Source organism: Neolamprologus brichardi, chromosome 6 (assembly GCF_056152115.1).
Source record: "Neolamprologus brichardi isolate AB-2024 chromosome 6, ASM5615211v1, whole genome shotgun sequence".
Classification (NCBI taxonomy): domain Eukaryota; kingdom Metazoa; phylum Chordata; class Actinopteri; order Cichliformes; family Cichlidae; genus Neolamprologus; species Neolamprologus brichardi.
The window spans coordinates 12276015-12294954 of record NC_142109.1 but is presented as its reverse complement, the minus strand read 5'-3'; the positions used below and the strand labels follow the sequence as shown (position 1 = coordinate 12294954).

General features: G+C 42.9%; 1 protein-coding gene across 8 annotated transcripts in view; it reads right to left on the bottom strand.

Annotated features, from left to right (window-relative positions):
- Positions 1 to 18940, bottom strand: part of lrba (LPS-responsive vesicle trafficking, beach and anchor containing) — a 176075-nt gene that overhangs the window by 1807 nt on the left and 155328 nt on the right. For 3 of the 8 annotated variants that reach the window (XM_087841692.1, XM_087841693.1, XM_087841697.1), the window contains 8 exons: positions 15408 to 15497; positions 13084 to 13261; positions 11705 to 11770; positions 9840 to 9995; positions 7888 to 8055; positions 4150 to 4251; positions 3563 to 3759; positions 656 to 807 (listed from right to left, as the gene is read on the bottom strand). In XM_087841692.1, the coding sequence (XP_087697818.1) occupies positions 656 to 807; positions 3563 to 3759; positions 4150 to 4251; positions 7888 to 8055; positions 9840 to 9995; positions 11705 to 11770; positions 13084 to 13261; positions 15408 to 15497 (1109 nt within the window). Of the gene's footprint in view, positions 1 to 655; positions 808 to 3562; positions 3760 to 4149; positions 4252 to 7887; positions 8056 to 9839; positions 9996 to 11704; positions 11771 to 13083; positions 13277 to 15407; positions 15498 to 18940 lie in introns of all 8 variants that reach the window. The other 5 variants (XM_087841691.1, XM_087841694.1, XM_087841696.1 and 2 more) reach the window with 3 other exon arrangements.

The window sequence follows — 18940 nt, the reverse complement described above, 5'->3', positions numbered from 1 at the left end:
GTGGAGTACAGCCCAAAGAACACCATCCTCACAGTTCAGCACAGAGGTGGACCCATAATGCTTTGGGGCTTAACAACTACTTCACTGTACTAAGGGACTGGATGGGGCCATGTACCATAAAATGTTTTAATCTCCTTCCCTCAGCCAGAACACTTGATGATGGGTAGTGAATGGGTCGTCCAGCATGACAATGACCCAAAACATATCACCAAGACAACCAAGGAGTGGCTAAAGAAGAAGCACATCAGGGTCATGGAGTAGTCAGCCGATTGTCAGACTTCAGTCCTTTAGAAAATCTCTGGAAGGAGTTGAAACTTTGAGCTGCTAAGCAGCAGCAAAGAAACCCCCAAGAGACGTGTGACCAACCACAAGAAACATCCTACTGCTGTGATTGCCACCAAGAGGTTCTCCACTAAGTAGTGAGTCATGTTTTGCTTGGAGATCAAATAGTTATTTTACTCAATGACATGCAAATCAATTTATAACTCTTATGCGATGTGTCTTTTCTAAAGTTTTGGTTAGTATTCTGTCTCTCTCCATTAAAATGAAACTACCATCAAAGCTAGAGACTGTTCGTTTTTGTCCAAGTGAGCAAACTTCAAATAAATATAGCCACTGTTGTATATATGCATGTGCTTTTGTTTGAGCGTGTTACCTTTGGTCATGTGACATGGCCATGGAGCGGATTCCTGCGTCACAGCCCGGATAGGTGAACAGCTGTTTGAGGTTGTGGACCTGCCAAACAGATACTACGCCTCCGTCGCCGCCTGTCAGCAGGTATTGGCCATCACGGCTGAGGAGCACAGCCTGTGAAAGATGATCAGAGAACTTCCTTCTTAACTCTTCGCTTCCATCATGCAAAATCAATTATTTACCAGCGTCATCTGTTAAGTGTCCCACAAAGGTCAAACTCAAAGGTTTTCAACTTGGTAGCGTGTGCATAAATTGTCTCTGAATAAGCCGCTGATCTGGGGGCAGTTTGTCTCTACCGTCAAAGCAAAGCTCGTACCGCGAGGTCGAGCGATCCGACAAAAAATCTCAGGTCAGTGCCGCCATCCTGAGGGGTTTTTCTGCACACAGACCCCGACCCGCAACAAAGATGGCTCCCCACAGCGAGGCCCGGAGATTTACTCGTCTCATCTGCTTTTCCTGCAAACTGTAGCGGCCGAACGGGTCCCGCGGGATTCACATGTACACAAATCAAGTCGTGTGCTGGAGTCTATTAAGAGCGCAGCGCATAGTGGAAGCTGAAACTGAACGAGTCGGGAGCATCAATCAGCAAGTAACCGTAGCCGATGAAATGACGAGGCAGAATGTTAAGTTCTAAAAGCAGCAAATGACACTAATTTAGAGCTTTTTGTCCTCTGCGGTTTTTGTGACATGCTTTGCGGCGATTCAGCGGGAGACGCTTCAATCAGCAGCCGCATGTGTGTTGAATTGGGCTCGCATTAAACGGAAAACTGAAACCTAAACTTGAAGTTGGAACGAGTCATTTTCAGGAACTTGATTCGGTAAGGAAAACATAAATAACCCTTCAAGACCTGCAGCCTAATTAAGCAAAAATGTTTTGTATGTAAAGAGAGGGGGGGCAAAAAGCTTATTTCTCATTCAGGCACAAACTTGGATGTGAAGGCGCTCCCACACAGAGACACACAAAGCGTTGCGCAGTGATGCCCTGGATTCTCAGCTGGCCTTGAGAATCAATCCAAACTAATTGTCACGTTAGATCATCATCATCGCGGCACACGAGCGAGCGCAGCTTTGTGTGCTGTGGGTCTGCTTTGTGTCCACAGCAATTGTCTTGTGTGTCAACATTCAGAGTTAATCTGACAGCGGCGAGAAAGACGAGTGCTCATTTCAGTCTGAGCCATCAACCAAACCACCACCAACACAATAACAGGTACAGTGAGATGAAAGAGAGCAAAGTGCTCGGCGCAGTTTAGCCAAGTTGCCTAAAAGTTTGTGACCACAAGCAACATAATAACATTCAACAGAGCAGCAGTAAAAGTAAAAGAACTATTTATCAGTTCTTATGCTGTATTAATGCACTTGTGTATCTACTAATGGAGTCCATGACCTTACTGGAGCCCAGCAGGAGGCAGGGGAGCTGGCAGACATGTCAGCCTGGCCAGGTAGGAGGCTGCAGACAGACATTATAAATCAGTCCTTTGCCACTGGGCGGCCAAACAAGATGGCCGATGGCTCTGTGGGGGCTAAGATGGCTACCCGGGCTCGGATGACTAAAAAATGACTCCAGCAGAAACACATGCACTTTTAATGCCCATATTTCCTACTTCTTTCAAGGAACAGTGGGTGGATTCTGGGGCTGGAGAAGGTAAAAAGTTTAATTTATGGTGCCGTTAATCCCCCTGTTACACGGACGCAGGCAGCGAAAGAACTGCTGGAATGGTTACACTGCTTGAGTTATACTAGTACTTAAAAGAATGTAATCCATTCAGTATGGCTCCTGTCACCCGATTCTGCTATTAGACTAGGATGCCGACTGTTAGCCTGTCATCTAACCTCTGACTCCAGACCCCTATAAATTCACAGTGCATACACTCTCTCTCACAGTCTTCCTCTCCGTTTCTGAGTGTGTACTGCAGGCCAGGACAAACACTTATTTATACTGGAGCCCTACTGTGCTGAGGCTCCAAGGCCTGAGAAGATTGATTCTGGTATGTACCAGAGTGTACAAAATACTGTTGGAGTCTCAGACCAGGAGGGTGAAGCAGAGAGGGTGAGGCAGGCGGAAGGGAGGGAGTTGAGACTCTTACAGCCTCACTCCAAGATATTAGGATTCTCCTAATGCCATCTGACACGACTGGAATTTACAGCAGCAGAGGAGAGCCGACAAGGCCGCCAGTAGCTTGAACTGTTCCCAAGTTTCATCTTCAGAAAGAAACCAAAAAACTGTGAAGCTCAAAAACTGTCTGAAGGACGCTGTTAGTTTCTCTAAAAGACACAAAGGGATTTTGCATCCAGCATTAGTTTCACAGGGATTGTAATGCACTCCGTCAGTATTTGAGTATATTTGTGGCTTTGTGTGGGAGCGGGGCTGGTTGGCAGGTTAGGAGCCTGGGCACAAGAGCTTTCTTAATAGGAAACAGGCACGCGGCTGCCTGTCAGAGCTAGCTTACATTTCCCAGGCCAAACCGGACACATCGGGTCGGGAAACTAAAGGCAGTAGTCGCTATCTTATGTCACCCGAGCCACGAGGGAGGAAATGTGGGAAATGGGGAATGTGTCGTCCCGCGCTGGAGGGTAGTTAATGGTGTTGGTGTCCAGAGCTGACCACTCCTCTGGAATGTTTTCCGCCAGCGTCGCCAACGCAATTTGACCTGACAACAGAGCTCCGGATCAAAAGAGGCCTTTCCTCTGGTGTAATGCGGGTGAAAAGGAAAGAACAGATGTGAGGCTGTAAGTTTGTCCCGGGGCACAGCGACCTTTACCTCGCTCGCATCTAAAACCAAGACCGAGCTTTTAATCAGGGAGAGGACTTTCTATGCTGATGCAGTGCAGACGCACATGTGCAGGCGCATGTGTGTGATCGTGTCCTCACCTTGACGCCATCTTCCACTTCCATGTGCCTCAGCAGTTTGCCGTTGACACTGAAGAGGCAAAACTGTCCCTTGTCATAATAGATAACGCAGTGTCCCTCGGCGGAGGACTGGATGAGGCGAGGCCGGAGGCAGCGCTCTGGTCCCTCCAGGGTCCGCAGCAGGTCCCCATTCATGGAATGGATCAGACAAGGACCCTCTATACACAGATGAGACGAGAGGTTAGAACAAATTAATCCGCAGCTTGATTTAAGCATAAATGACTTTTTAAAGTTTGTTTTTAGCTTATTCTTTTAATCTTTGGTGCAGTTGTACACCTATAGTAGAAATACTTATATCTTCTCTTTTCCCTCAGTTATTTAGAAAAAAATGACCTAAATATCTTGTTTATATAATTGCTGTTATTCCCACACGTCTGTCCATCATCTCTGAAAAACCATCTGCTCATACACAGCTCACATACTCTGCAGGTGTTCCTAATATAGTGGCCACTGAGATTTGTCCTTTGTCTCCTCCTGTGCATTGTTAGTTTTACACAGCAAGCAGCACAAGTGTAGCCTTACATTTTTACAGGGACAAACAGTCTCACCTTTGCAGCCGCTGATGACGAGACCCAACTCAGCACACACACTTGCACAAGTCACCTCGCAGTCGTGGCCTGTAAGGATGGCCCTCGGTGTGGTAAAGTCTGCTGGCAAAACACAAACAAAGCGAAGACAATCCTGGTATTACCATATGCAGTACTGCTTTATGGCCACTAGAAGCAGGTATAGAAAAAATTAAAATTCTCCTTGGTTGGTTTAGTCTTCTAACTGCAGTCACAGCTGAAGCTACAAAAATTTTCCCTCCAAACTATAAAAAAAAAAATCTTTTTAAAAAAAGAGGTGGGCTTTCAAAAATAACCAAAAATAAAATGGCTAATTTCATCATCCTGGAGGGTGTTTTACATGTTATTTTATACGGATGCGCTGGGACTTGTTGCACAGTCTTTAAGCCTGCTTCTCCCCTCATTCACTCTCCCTTTCAAGCACTTGTCACCAAGGGCCTCCTCTTATGTTTAAAACCTTCTCCCCCTCGCTGCCTTCACTCGATCCAGATGTTTCTGCATTTGACAGAGAGAATGAGAGCCAGAAGGAAAAAAAGAGTGCGTTATGAAGTTTGTGTGATTTTGTTTTGGTTTGAGCTGTCAGGGTGAGCGACAAAACAAAATCGGCTGTTACTTCTCCATCTGTCTTCTGTCTGTAAGCACACGCATTGGCATAAATACGCTCATACGCACAGTTGCATCTTTGGACTGCATTTTTAAATATCGAGAGGTGGTCTTCCGCAACCTCAGCTTTTCAGTCCAGCTCAAAAAGACAAGGACACTTGCACACGCTTGAATGCTTAATAAAACTTTTCCAAAACTGTGCGCGCCAAAGCAATCGAGTATCAATTTAGCAACACAGAAAAGTGTAAGACAACATACCCATGTAGTAAATTATACTGAGCATGCCTATTATTCACTTTTACTTTTAGTTATCAAATGCAATGTCATTTCCTTTGAAAAGTTGTCGCACACTGTAAGCAATTAATTGGAAACAACTACAACTAAAACTGAATGAATATAGGAGTTTATGTTAAAATGATATTTTGATCCAACTACAAGGTCACTTTGGAGGCTGTAGCTTAAGACAAAATATTCTTTGTTGTCCCAGAAGATTTGTCTTCATATTTGACAAAAATACTTAAATTGTTTTCTAAGCTAAAAACAAAAATTAGGCGTGGAAAAAACATTTTAGCAAGCTGACACAAAAACACAAACTGAAATGTAAAAGTAACTGAAATGAAACGTTTCACTTTAAAAACTAACAAAAATACAAGTAAATAAAAAACACAGGCCGAATGTGTCAGTACATTAAACACGAGAAGTGTGTGTGTGTTTGAGACATCTACATACATACATACATACATCTAATACCAAATCTGAACTTCTTGATTGTGCCCCTGAGTAACAACCCTATATTCAAACTATTAAGAGATTACAAATAAAATAAAATAAACAATTATTTAAAAAAACCCAAAAAACTCTGTTTCTGTTGAGATAACAGTTTTTAACTGTTTTTGACTCCATTTTATTCTATTTTGTTCTTTGTTTTAACTTGGTTTTGTATTGTCATGAACTATATTTTAATTTTTGTATAACTTTGTTTTATTTTATTGTATTTATTCATTTGATTCACAATGAAATAAAATAAAGACCAATTATAAAAGCAGAAAACTAAACCCATTAGTAAAGAAAGTTCAGCTGCATGCAGACACTGTGTTAGTGTGTTGTGTGTATAAATGAATGTAGACCAGGAAAAATAACTGGGGAAGCATTTAAAGCATTTAAAATGAAAAGGTGAAAGTCAGATTTGGCACAAATTACATAACACAAATATATAAACCAAATTAAACCACACTGCATTTGGATACTAGTCGGATTTACACATAACAGCTAAGAGTTTTTTAGAAGTAGGGACAGCTGGTTTTGCATTTATTGGCTCTATAGCATCTCTTAGGGAGTAACAGTTCACGCCCAGAATATGAAATATGTTATGTGTCTTCAAGCAGTCTGTGTTTGTCTCATTAGATTCCTCGGAAAGATGGAATAAAGGGATGAGTATTCTTCCTCCTTCTATATCAATCATGGCACTGTAGAGGTTTTAAGGGTGGACGCACCACCTTAGCTTGTCGTCCCCTCAGATTATGCACCTCAATACTTGGAGGAGCAAAAGCTATCTACCACGGTGATCACAGTCTCATGACCCCTCACTTCAATAATATCTCTTTTCATTTGTTTGTTTAAAATGAGGTGGATAAAATGCCAGTTCATGAAGTCTAATTAAAAATAATTTATGATGTAATTATTACACTGGCAGCTTCTTTGTTTCTTTGTGTTCAGTGTTTAAAAAGAAATTCATTTTTGGGCCTTAATAGTGGCAGAAGTGAACCTACGTACATTTATTATCTCATATGGTGCGTTCAAAACAAGAGGAAATAACAGAAATACTGTAGTTACTGAGTAAATACCACACTCAGATGATTCCTGTTAGGTGCCCAGCAGATGGCGATAGCGTCTGTAAAATCTTTGCTGTGCACAACATGTGGCTGCAGCAGGAACAAAGTGGGGATAGGTCATTGTGTGCATGTGCATATCAGCCATTCAGATGTATTTGTGTCAAGCTTATGAAGTGAGTGGGATGCCCACAGAACATTATGCATGCAAAGGAATGTGTGTGTGTGTGTGCAGGCTTTAGCTTTAACGTGTGTCTGTGGGAGAGGAATAAAGAAAGGTCTGCTGTCTGTATACATTTTGTTAGTATATGTATGTGTGCATGCGCGCGTGTGTGTGCAGCAGAAGTTCATGTCTGGGAGAGCTTTCTGCGGTCTGGGGCAATGGAGCATCACATTGTGGTGGTGATGGGATGAGATGACGACTGCTTTGTCTGTTCCTCTAGCTTCAGCTTGATAACCAGGAGTTTAGACTGACACACAAGCACTTGCAAGGACATGTACAGCACATGCATGGAAACATATTCATATATTTGTTATTTGTAGAAAATGTGCAGCTAAAGCAGTATTTTAAACCACTGGTTATCCACTAAATATGTTTTAAAAAGATCTTGTGTATTTCTGCTCTAAAATCCTGTGTATGGATGTGTTAGATGACCATCATCTGCACTATCATAAACCAATATGGCTTATTAACCAAATCGCAATTTGTCATAAATTTCATCCCACTTGTAATGGATCACTTATCAACATGTCCGCCAATCTAAGCCGACCAAATTAGCACCGTGGGGGCTAAGGACCGAGCAATGTGTGCGCTATGCTTTGATCATGGCTAATGCCATATGTTATGGTAACGTAAGGGAGGCCCATGACATTTTTCACTTTTATCGACTAACGTGACCCCGTGGCCCTCGGATGGTGGTGAACTTTCATGTGCTGCCCGACGACCCCCAACATCACATATAACGTCTCTAAGTGGCCCTCACTTTCACTCACATTAAAGACAGATTCTCACACACACTACACACCATATCTGGCTTCACAGAAATACACACACACGCACGCAATCTCAGACACATTATCGAAAGCTGTTCCTGGTGCGACAGGGCTGCGAAATCCAATCTGTATGCAGGAGGCCTAGCCTGGTCAGACGAAACTAGTTGTTACTTTACAGAGGGAGGCCGTAAATCACACAGTCACATCTGTCTGCGAGAGAGAGAGCTCGGTGAAGAGCTGTGTGTGTGTGTGTGTGTGTGTGTGTGCACGCTCTCATATCAGACGGTGCACTTACTGCCTGGGCTCTCTCCGATGCTGCTGTGCTTTCCGTTCCAGTACCACAGCAGCAGGGTGGCATCTCGCGAGCCTGACAGGACGTAGCAGTCGCCGCCGATGTACGACTCTGAGCGTGCCAGACACGTCACCACATCCCGATGTCCAAACACTATCTGGGTCAGTTTGCCTGCAAAAAGCGCACAAATTTTCAGGGATGTTCTTAGTAAATCAGAATTCGTTCTTCTGTAAACATCAAAGGAATGAACTACTTAAAAATAGATTAAAACATCTCAACAATAAGGGAGATAGGGATTTTTTTTGCATTGCAGTAGTCCTTTTGAACTTCCCACCATGCGTTTGTTGATCATCTGTCTGCTCGGTTAGTTGATCCACACAAGATCAGACTTCTACTAATTCCCAGACAAGAATAAATATTTGCTTCAGCTTTGTGTGTGCGCCTGTGCACATCCAGGGCGCTCTGTGTGTATATATAAAGAGGCTAATTGCTGTCAGATTTCCAGACCACAGCCCCACTGTCTAGCTGTCTAATACTCATTACGCTCCTCATAGTGTGACCTCTGCAGTCAAACAGTGGGTAGTTTGCAGCACATGACATTTCTGTCTGGGTGTCAGAATCTCTACCCGCGGGATAATTAAGTTGTATCTTGCTGAAAACGACGAGGATTATTATGAAACTTTCAAAGAAGAACAGAGACATCAAAGATGTAAAATGTTTGACATTTTTATAAACGCTGAAAAGTGAGTAAGTAATGACGGGCACTGCAATAATGGCTACCACGCACCTCGTATTAAACTCTCACTCTCATGCTCACACGCATGTGTGCACACCGACAAATTAAACTCGGTGTGTGTGTGTCACTGTTTGAGGCTACGGGTTTTGTGGATGTGTAACAATCAATTCTTGTAATTGATAAAATCCCTCAGTTCTTTAACCTGGGGGATTTAGGGACCTCGGTGGCAGCTGTTGAGCGTGTGCGATTAAACTGTGTTCACGTTCCAGTCGCACACCCCGGTGGCAGTCGCACAATAGAGCTATCTCTGTGCTCCCATCCCTCCTTCCCTCCCTCCTCCATCAAAAGACACAGAGGGCCTGGCCTGTAGAAATTGAATCGCAAGCCCGTTGTATAGATGTGTGTAGAGTACTGAATGAGGCTGAGGGTGTGGGGGGGGAGCATTGAGGAGCGGGGTACAGAGATGAAGCTTCAGACAGTTTCATTTAGGACCCCTGACCTGATGGCATTTGTGTGTGCACGAGAGCGAGTGTATTGGATGTGTGTATGCAAGTAGTATTCAGGCTTTAGGTGGAAAAACAGTAAGTTAACCAGCAAAGCAGAAGCAAAAAAAAAAAAAAAAATCACACTGAATCAAAGAAACCTAAAAAAGACATTTTTGTGCTGTATAATGCATTTTAGTGGTAAAAAAGGCTTTGACACTGCTGACGACACACAAAGTTTGAACTTGTGCAAAAGAATTAAAAAGGAAATTAAAAGAGCCCCACTGTGGCAAGAAGGAGTCTAAATGTATAGCAACCAAACGTAGGACACTTGCCACAACTACATGAAGGCAGATTACTGGGTCAGTGGCAAAATACATGCATGCTGTTTTATTTATTAGGTAATACTTGAATTCTAACAACTAATAGTAGTATTTCTATTGTGTTACATAACCTAATAGTTTTGAGGAAAACCACTAGTATTGTAATCATTGGTCTTTTCCCAACCACTAGTATGCCCAACCTGAGGATGGTGCTAGAGGAAAGCCAAAGGAGTGTTATGCATTTGAAATTTCAATTTCATATGGCTTAATTTGTATATAAAATATGCTGTGAGCTTCCATACAGACAAAAAAATATATATACAAGAAGCTTAGTTAAAGCAAAAACATTACAGTGAGGATCTGATGTCAAAAAACAGCAAATGTGTGAAAATCTTGGAGAGAGTGAAACGATACCTGTGTCAGTGGAGTAGACCCGGAAGCTCTTGTCCCAGAAACCACATAGAAGGATGAAGCGGTTGTCAGCCGTGATAACAAAACACTGCGAGCTGATCTGAATGCTCTGATCTAGCAGATCTGCGATCTGCCGACGGTGAAGACCCACGTTACTGGCTGGAAGGGGACGAGAGGAGATAAAAATAAACGGAGCAAAACAAAGATTACATGTTGAAAATGCACAGATGTCCAGAGAAGTATGAAACCTGGAGCGTGATCCGAGAAACCCTTTACTGTTTTATATCAACTACTTTCAAAGAGCTCACACTTCAGCGCACTTCCACTAAGGTTTCAGCGCTGGGGTGCAAAGAAGATTTGTGAGGGAAAACATAAAACATCCTAGGGGTTAAGTTTATAGGGACTTCACATTTTCTATGAGAGTCTAAGAGGCTGAGTAATATAGAGCGTGCAGTCTTCACAAAATATGTACCCCACTCAAGTACGAACAGAGCCAGAAAATTCATCTTGGCTGTGTAATTAAGCCGAGTTGGTTAGAAGCAAATTTACCGACATTCTCATTTCCACGAGAGGCGTCTTTTTTCTTCTCTAGAAATATGTTCGGTGTGAAGGGTTTCTTATTTGATGGGGTCAAAAGCAATGGAGAATAGGTGTCAGAGAAGACTGTCTAGAGTGGAAATTGAGAAAGTCCAGTATATCTGCTATGAATAATATTTCAACTGATTTTTAACATTCCCCAAAGCCACAGATGGCTCCACGCTCATCCTCAATTTACTGTGTTTAGCTCAGGCTCCTCCTGGAATGCAAACAGTGTAAATATATTACTGACATGAAAAATCCCAGCTACCTCCCCTAAAACACACACGCACACTCCCAGCAACACCAAAATTCATTATTTAGCACATTATTTATTCTTTAGTGTTAGAAATGAGATATACAGTAAACACTTTGGAGGATAAATATACTCCAAAACCTGTGCATTCAGTGACAAATCACACATCTGCTGAAGCACAGAACAGCAACACGCACTGAATGTGTAAATACTGATGCACAGATAAGATTTCTTTTATTCTGCCTCTACAGACGGAGCACTGAAGCAGAGAAATACAGCACAGTGCGTGCAGATAAAGATGAATATCTGGGGTTCAACCCTGGTTATTTTCAGTAGTCTTTGGAAGGGGAAAAAAGAAAAAAAGAGTGTGAATATGGTCTGATGAGACTCAGAGAGACCACAACACCCAGAGAAAAAAAACAGCCCCCCTCGCAGATGTGCATGAGATTGCAGGAGGCTGCAGGAAAGTAACAGAGCTGGGAGCAGATAGAGGTGGCTCGTCTCTCCCTGCTCTCTGCCAGCGCATCCCATACATCACTGCAGCTCAGCACTCTTCTCCTGCTCATCAACAAGTCGTGAAGGATGAGAGGCGCCCATATTGTCCTGACAGCCGTCCGCCGTGCATTCTCAATCACACATTATTACCACATTCATATTCATTTCCATTGACACGCGTCCTTTCCCTCCGCTCAAATTAAACCAAAGAGGATGCAGAAAGGGAGGGAGGAAAGGGGACGATGGAGAGGGAGAAAGAGGGGGAGTTGATGATGAAATGCCGGCCTAGGCCACAGCTCATTGCATTCCAATTTGCATGCAAATGGTTTAGTGTGAGAGCAGGGCCTATATCATCACGAGTGAACTAGGGCAGAGGCTGAGAAACAACTCTAATCTACTGTCCAGGGACACACCCCAACAGACTGCCATGAGTCACCAAGCAGTGCGATTTAGGCACAAATCCACACAAAACCCCATTTCATGCCCACACGAAGCCAACTCCCGTGTGTGGATTCTCTACCGGTCGTAAAGGACAGCGTACCTATTAGAGGGTCAATTTCCACAGGAAGTTGGTACTGCTGGTCCTGCACCGTTGAGCCCTGATGACCTGACAGAAGAAGAAGACAGAGTGGATTAATATTGCAATTGTCTGGCCTTGCGGAGTAGGTGCTGGGTTTGAGGTCATTATAACACGCTGAAAACTATAACCATAAAGTCAGAGGCTCAAGAGTCGCTCCACAAATTAGACATCAGTGCTGTCAAAAAGCTATCGAGGCCAGTCGGAGCACAAAGTATTACAAAATAAATGAATTATCCTGACAAAGTCAACCATAACATATTCACAGCAAGTGATATTTAGTCTAATTAACTCAGTTTAAACTGGATTAAGTCGTCATGCATATACCCATTATGTTTAACTTAGATTGTAGAGTGAGGTAACAATTTTACCCTTTTACCACATGTTTAGCAAGTAATCTCTCACGATAGAGCTTTTTATGTATTGTTTTAGCGATTTTAGCTATGTTTAGCTGATATAATCATTCATTTACTTTTAACTTGTGTATTTTTTGGGCAGTTTATCCTTTACATTTAGTTAAATGTTCAAACTTTTTCAGGTTCACACTATCCATTAATTAATTGTAATAGTTTAGCTAATTTATTCACCAATAACCTGATTTTGATTTTTTCTTTTTAAGATTCACATGTAATTATCAGTATGAGTATTGTACACTTGTGTCACATCGGCTCTGAAATTAAAAAAAAAAAAATGAAATGTGATACAAAAGTGTGTAAACCTGCACTGCTTTCAACACACTCATAATTTGTCATTTTATTTCATGCGTTTATTCTGAGATTTTAAAAGCAGTTTTGGCAACTTTTCTCTGCACATCATTTATTAAACAGACTCCAGTGGGTCCCTACAATCAATCCACTACTTCCAAGCAGGAAAAATTGCCCAATATGGCCAGCCTGTGGTATGCATAGATGATGTCTAATTCCAGTGAAATCTGATCAGTGTTCATCCTCATAAACTTAGATATCAAATTTAACATTTCTTCTAGGGCAGGATGGACGTTGAGTAAATAAGGTTTTGTGTAGTAAGCGGCTGATGTATGGAGGTGGACGTGGGACCTAATGCTGGCTGCTACATGTGTCACATTTGATACTGCTATCTAGTAGACACAGTCAACTGTCTCCCAAATCAACGTCCATCCTACAGAGACGAGGCAGGTTGATCTTCTGATAAATTAGAAGCTAACGTATGGAGGAGAAATGAACAGAAGCAGCATGAAAATAATTATGTGAAAGCAAACTCAGTTCAATAACAAGGATCGTTTCTGTCTGCCTGAGATTTTATTTTTATTCATCGCTTCAGGTCATTCGTTTCAATGCACGTGTTCGTGGCTTCAAGTCTCTCACCTGTCAGGCCCTGCCACTTGTTGACCGCAAAGAGGCGGTTGGCGGTGACAGTGATGATGGCAGGTGACGTCAGACCTGCCTGGGTGTTGGCCGCTACGTGTGTCACAGGAGAGTTGGATGGGAACTTCAGTACCATGATAACATCCTGCTGCATCTGCTCCGTAAACATCAGAGGCGTCTGCAGGAGAAGATACTGTTCAGGGCCCCGGGACAGTCGACACGATGAAGGGGAGAGACGGGGAAATAGCCGAGGTGTGGCGCGACGGACGAAGAGCGAAACGCAAAGATGAAGGAAGCAGTTGGTGAAAACGGGGAGGAAAAGAAAAACACAGGGAGACGGAGGAAAGAGAAGGCCAGAGAGAACATTAGGAGGCTTGAGGAGGATAGTGGTAAGCAGCAGCTAAGCAGCACAAAAAAGCTAGCAAAGAGTTCAGAAGAAGGCAAGAGTCTGCATTTGAAACAACGCTACAGTAAATGAGGAGAGAATCTCAGAACAACATTTAAGTTTTAACAGAGAAACTGAAGCAACCGAAACAAATGTCTGTTGATTAATATTTCCCCTTCAGTGTGCACAGTAATGATATTATACATCATATATTAGACATTTTATAGAAGAAGGCAAAAACGCCACAGATTTCACAGGCTGACTTGTGTTCTAAATTTTTCTTTTAAATGAGGAAGACTGAGCAGATGTAAAAGAAGAATTATTGTAAGAAAACACCAGATTATTAAAAAAAGAAAAGATCCTTGTGCATGTCTGCAGGGTGGAGAAGGATTCTTAAGTAAACTGCTATACTGTACATGCAGTGTGTGTATATATGCACACACTGCATGTCTATACAGCATCTGTATAAATGTTTTACTTTTTTTTTAAGATTGCAACTGATCTGCATGCTTATCAACCAATCTGATGAACATAATTCATTACATAGACTTTAAAATATATATATCTAATAAAGAAACACCAAATTTCTCTGAGTTCAGGTTGCTGTTGTTTTTTTGTTTGTTTGGCTTCATTAAAAGCCCCCAAAATATGTTGAATTTACAGTAATAATAAAAAGAATATCCTTGCAAACAAGTAACTAATTTTAAAAACTTGTGCTATCAGCTGACTAACAGACTATACGAAGAGACAGAAATTACAGCAACTTGCTAGGTTGCATTAGATTTATTCTTGTAAAAGCTGAACAAACGGCAGGAGAGACCATCTCTAAAACAGTCATAACAAAAAAGTAATTTCATTGACCTATCAGACTGTTTCCTCTGCTTAGACAGGCTCTACAGCCATTTATAGAGTGTTTGTACTAAGCAGCTCTAACAGAAAGCTATTTTCCTCCTTGTGTGTAAAGAAGAGGAACATCAGTGTTTAACATCAGGAACAGACCTGAGTAAATCCGGTGTGTCTGACAGCTAACCAGAAGCACTGACAGTATCATTACCACCAGCATGGGCAGATGCCGACACTCTGACAACACGCTCGCACGAAAGAGGATGGAGAGAAAGTAGAGAGCAAGATCCGTAAAAAGCAAAGAGAACAGCGTGTTCTGGAGCAATATGGAGCTGCGGGGAGGGAATTAAAGTGTTTGAAAAATGGTGCCTGAATATTATGTTTGAAAACTATGGTGCGGCGGTGTAAAAATAAAAACATTACACAGGAATTCACCCGTACAGTCGGGCGCTGGATTCAAAGCAATCGTCTGCGTTCGTGTCTGTGTGTGCACGCGCACGCTGGGTGGTGGTCTACAGCCAGCTGTCAGCACCACAGGGACACCGCGCTAATAGGGACTCGTGGGGCCTCGGTCCATCACAGGCAGGCATGCTGACTAAACTCCTTGGCCCTTAAAGGGCCGTCACATCAAAACTTCCATTTGTTGTTCTCTTTCGCTAATCATCTTTTTTTTTTTTCCAGCTCAGGTGGAAAATCTGGCTCAGACCCAGGTTTCCAGCACGAGGCTGTGCTTTTCTCCAGAAATCTCTTTCTAAACGCACATGCACACAAATGTTTGTGATCTCTCCCTTTCACACACACCTCACTAATGATGAGTGAGGGGATGCTTTCAAAACCAAGGCTTTTTTCCCCACAGTGGTAGATGGAGAAAGCGGACACAAGGTAAAGGAAACATGAAAAGAGGAAAATTAAACAGAACAGTTCGGGGGGCAGAAAGGTTTTTGCCGAGTGCTAACCAGAAATCAAAGACAAGAACTGGACAGGTAGAAGAACTGATGATCAGCTGGTTTCTGACCCACCAGAGCTTAACCTGGAGAATTAAAAGATACTGGAGTATATGCATTCATTTTTGAGATGTTTGTCAGTGTCTACTCACCACTTGCATGGCCGAGCTTCGGGGCGGGTGTGGCTCGATCAGCAACTGGCAGGGGGTTTGTCCGAAACTCCTAATCTGAGACTCCACAGCCTGAGTGGGGAGGAATAAAAACACAGAAATAAAGAGAGATGTTAGGGGTTTTCCCTCTCACTCCAACTATTCTTTGATAATTGTGCCCTGCGATCTATTTCAATGAAACAATAACGGCTCAGTTTCTAAGTGAAAAATGGTTATATTCCACTCCGCTGTGTGTGAAGGTCATATTATTATCTGATAAATGCTACAACAATCTAAGATTAATGTCTAAAAGAAAACAAAACAAAGAGGAACACAAAAGCCCATAGAGCTAGGGAAAAATGCGTGCACTTGTGCTCAAGCACACATGGACACGGTCTACATATAAACACACTTTTTCACAGTCTGACACTCACTCTCTCTCGCACACACATTTACACACAAACACCAATTTCTCCTCCGCAACCACACAGAATCAGAGGAGGGCTGGGCAGGCGGGCTTGTAGGCTTGGTTAGGTGGTGTTAATGAAGAGGTATAGGACCATAAATGTCACAGCAGACGCCGGCTGAGCAGCCTCTGGACATCATCACACAGCTCACTGTCAGGCCAGCTAGCACGAAGTGGGAACACGCCCACAGCACGGTATGGACAGATGAGGCTACGCCAAAGTGCTGCAACACATTTGCCCACGATACCGTTCTGTAGGTTGAAAAAAGCCAAACATTTTAATTATTGTTACATTTATTAGCCTTGTTATTAACCAAATTATTGCTTAAATGTATAATAATGCCCCCTCCCCAGGAGTTATCGCCACAGACGTTTACTGAACAACAAGGAGAAAACCTGGGGAAATTTCAGAAAATGGAACCAGCAAATGCTGCTTCGTGCACGACTATAGAAAGATGGTTAAAACTGTAGATGGCGCATTTGTGTTAATTAATCTTATTAAGGGTGTCGCAAGTGCAAAGCAAGTGCCTCATTTTGAAAAGCAATCACAGCCAGATAACACACGCAAGCATTCAAAATTTGCATGTGCACAAAATCCTCTTAAAAAACTAAAACAGAAAATGATGCAATTCAGTCTCAGCAGAAATGTATATAACAATAAGAAGCAGACAATAGTCAGCAAAAGCAGTCCTGTGAGACAAACTCGGTGTGACGGATAGTTTGTAACAGGGACAGGCAGAGGGAAAATGACCAACACAAAATTGTGACAGACCCGTCAGTATGTTGGTGTGCTCTGTGACTGGCTGTGTAGGAGTGACAGCTTGTGTGTGTAGGCTGAGACGTTTGAGTCGACTTGGCGCAGCCTGCGAATGAGCTCATGGTTGAGGCCTGCGTATGGTATTTCCATGAGAAAAAAAACAAAAAAAGTTGGGAAATGAGTCTGCTCATACCCATTGTCTGAAACTAACCAGAAACCAGAGAGGCGCGGGGAAGTAGTGATTGTAACTGTCTATTACAAGGTTTCATCAGCCTCTTTAAGACCAAGAATCCAGCAACAAAAGCTCTACATCATGTTATTTTTATGTGAACACTGGTCTTTATACTTTTGTGCACTTTTAAGAAGCAATAAAATCTCAGGTTTCCTTCTTTTTTTAGTCTACTTTTATACATTTACATCTGAATAAGAAGAAAATTTACTCCAAAGCCTCTGAATAAGATGGTAATAATCCAACGCTAGCTCATAAAATCCTTCAGCACAAATGAATGAGCAGTACTTGTTATGGGAGGCTAATTAAAATAGAAAAGAATTCATGTCTTTATTCATAAATTGCACGACAATGGTTGTGCTTGTTCAGCAGACTGGAAGGGACAGTGTCCGTGTTAGAACAAGTGTCTGCGGTTTTGTGTTCAGGCCACAAGTGCATTTTCTACATGTGTGCAAGCATGCCAGATCTAAAAGGCGATGCTCCTGTTATGCAGTGATGTGTGATGTGCATTTATTAGCACTGGTCTGTAAGACTGGATTTAAAGGTCCGTCACAGTAAACTGATCAACACTGTGTAACACTATCATGACATTTCCCACCTCATCCACAGTTAGCCTCTTGGTGGGAGGACATGTGACATAACCGCATTATTCAAGGTCAAAATGCTGCCCATCTCTTTGACTACACAGGAAAGCATTTTGCGTAAGCTCAAAGCCACTCAACCTATCTTCATTAAGTGTGTATTTGACATTTATGAGGCTGTGGAAGGCTGGAAAGTGGCTGAGTCTAGGTCAGCATGTCCTATCCTGTATGCCAATGCAATGTTCAGGTGATTATATGAGGGGCCTTCCACAAGGCCAATCTCTTTTGGGAGCATTGGCCCGTGTCTGATGAAGGTTTTCTGTATTCTATACATTTAAATGGCCGAGACGCCCTCGGCTCAGATGTCTCAGCCTGTCCTTTGATTTACTCAGTCACTTGACAAGATAGATCTCCATGTAAAACATGCTGCTTTATGCAAATCAACCCCCTCCTCCAAGGGAAAGGAAAAAAAGCCCAATAGTTTTGTATTTCTCACAAGCAGGAAACTGGACAGATTGTATCATGGGTTTAAAATACTGAGACAACTCTATGCAGAGGAGGTCACATTGTCCAGTGAAAATAAACCAGCAGGTTTTATGCTTAGTGAGTGACTTTGGCTTACTGTCGAAGCAGGTTGACTCACGTGGGCATATATTTCCCGTCTTCTGCCGAATTACGCAAACGGCAAACAACTCAAGCGGGGCTCTGTGTTTTGTCGCTCGTGTGAGAGGTGGTGGGATTTTCCATAATCACATGCGAAAGAGGGGAAGCCCTGTACAACGATGAGAAGGCTACACAGGGCGCGTTTCTCTTTATACACCGAGAGGCAACACAGATGTGCATGCAAGCCATCTATGTGCACACGCGCACACACAGATGAAATTTGGGGTGGGAGAGGGGAGGCAGGAGGTAGTGCAGGAAGTAATCATGGTTTTGAAAAACACAGCACTGGTCTCCACAGCACTCACTAATCTGTGCTGAGATATTCCAAACTTTCTCCCGGAACAGAAAAGCACACATAAACACACAACCGTGTGCATTTATGCTGATGAGCACACATAAATATACAAAGGTATACACATACCAATGAATGAATGTATACATATGCATGCATATGTAGAAACACATCAAGGTATGATCCACACAAATCTTGTGCGCGTGTATTTGTGTGTGGGCTACAGGGAGTAGCCTCTGTGAAGCAGCATGGCAGGAATACAGAAATCAGCGAAGCAAAAATACAGAACCCTCCAGCCCGGTCTACTGCATTTTCCCACCTAAATATACACACACAAAAACGTACATGCACACACATCTGTGAACCGCCCCCCTGACACTGAGCAGCCCCGGGGCCTGTCCTAATGCGGGCTAGTCTGGCCGAGACCACAGCTCAGACTGAAACAGTTGTCACTCAGTAATGGCATACTCTAGGGACACTTTCAGACCCCAAACCCTCAGTCCCAAAGCTCCTGCAGCCCTCAGCCACCCCCAGCGCCCAGCCATGAC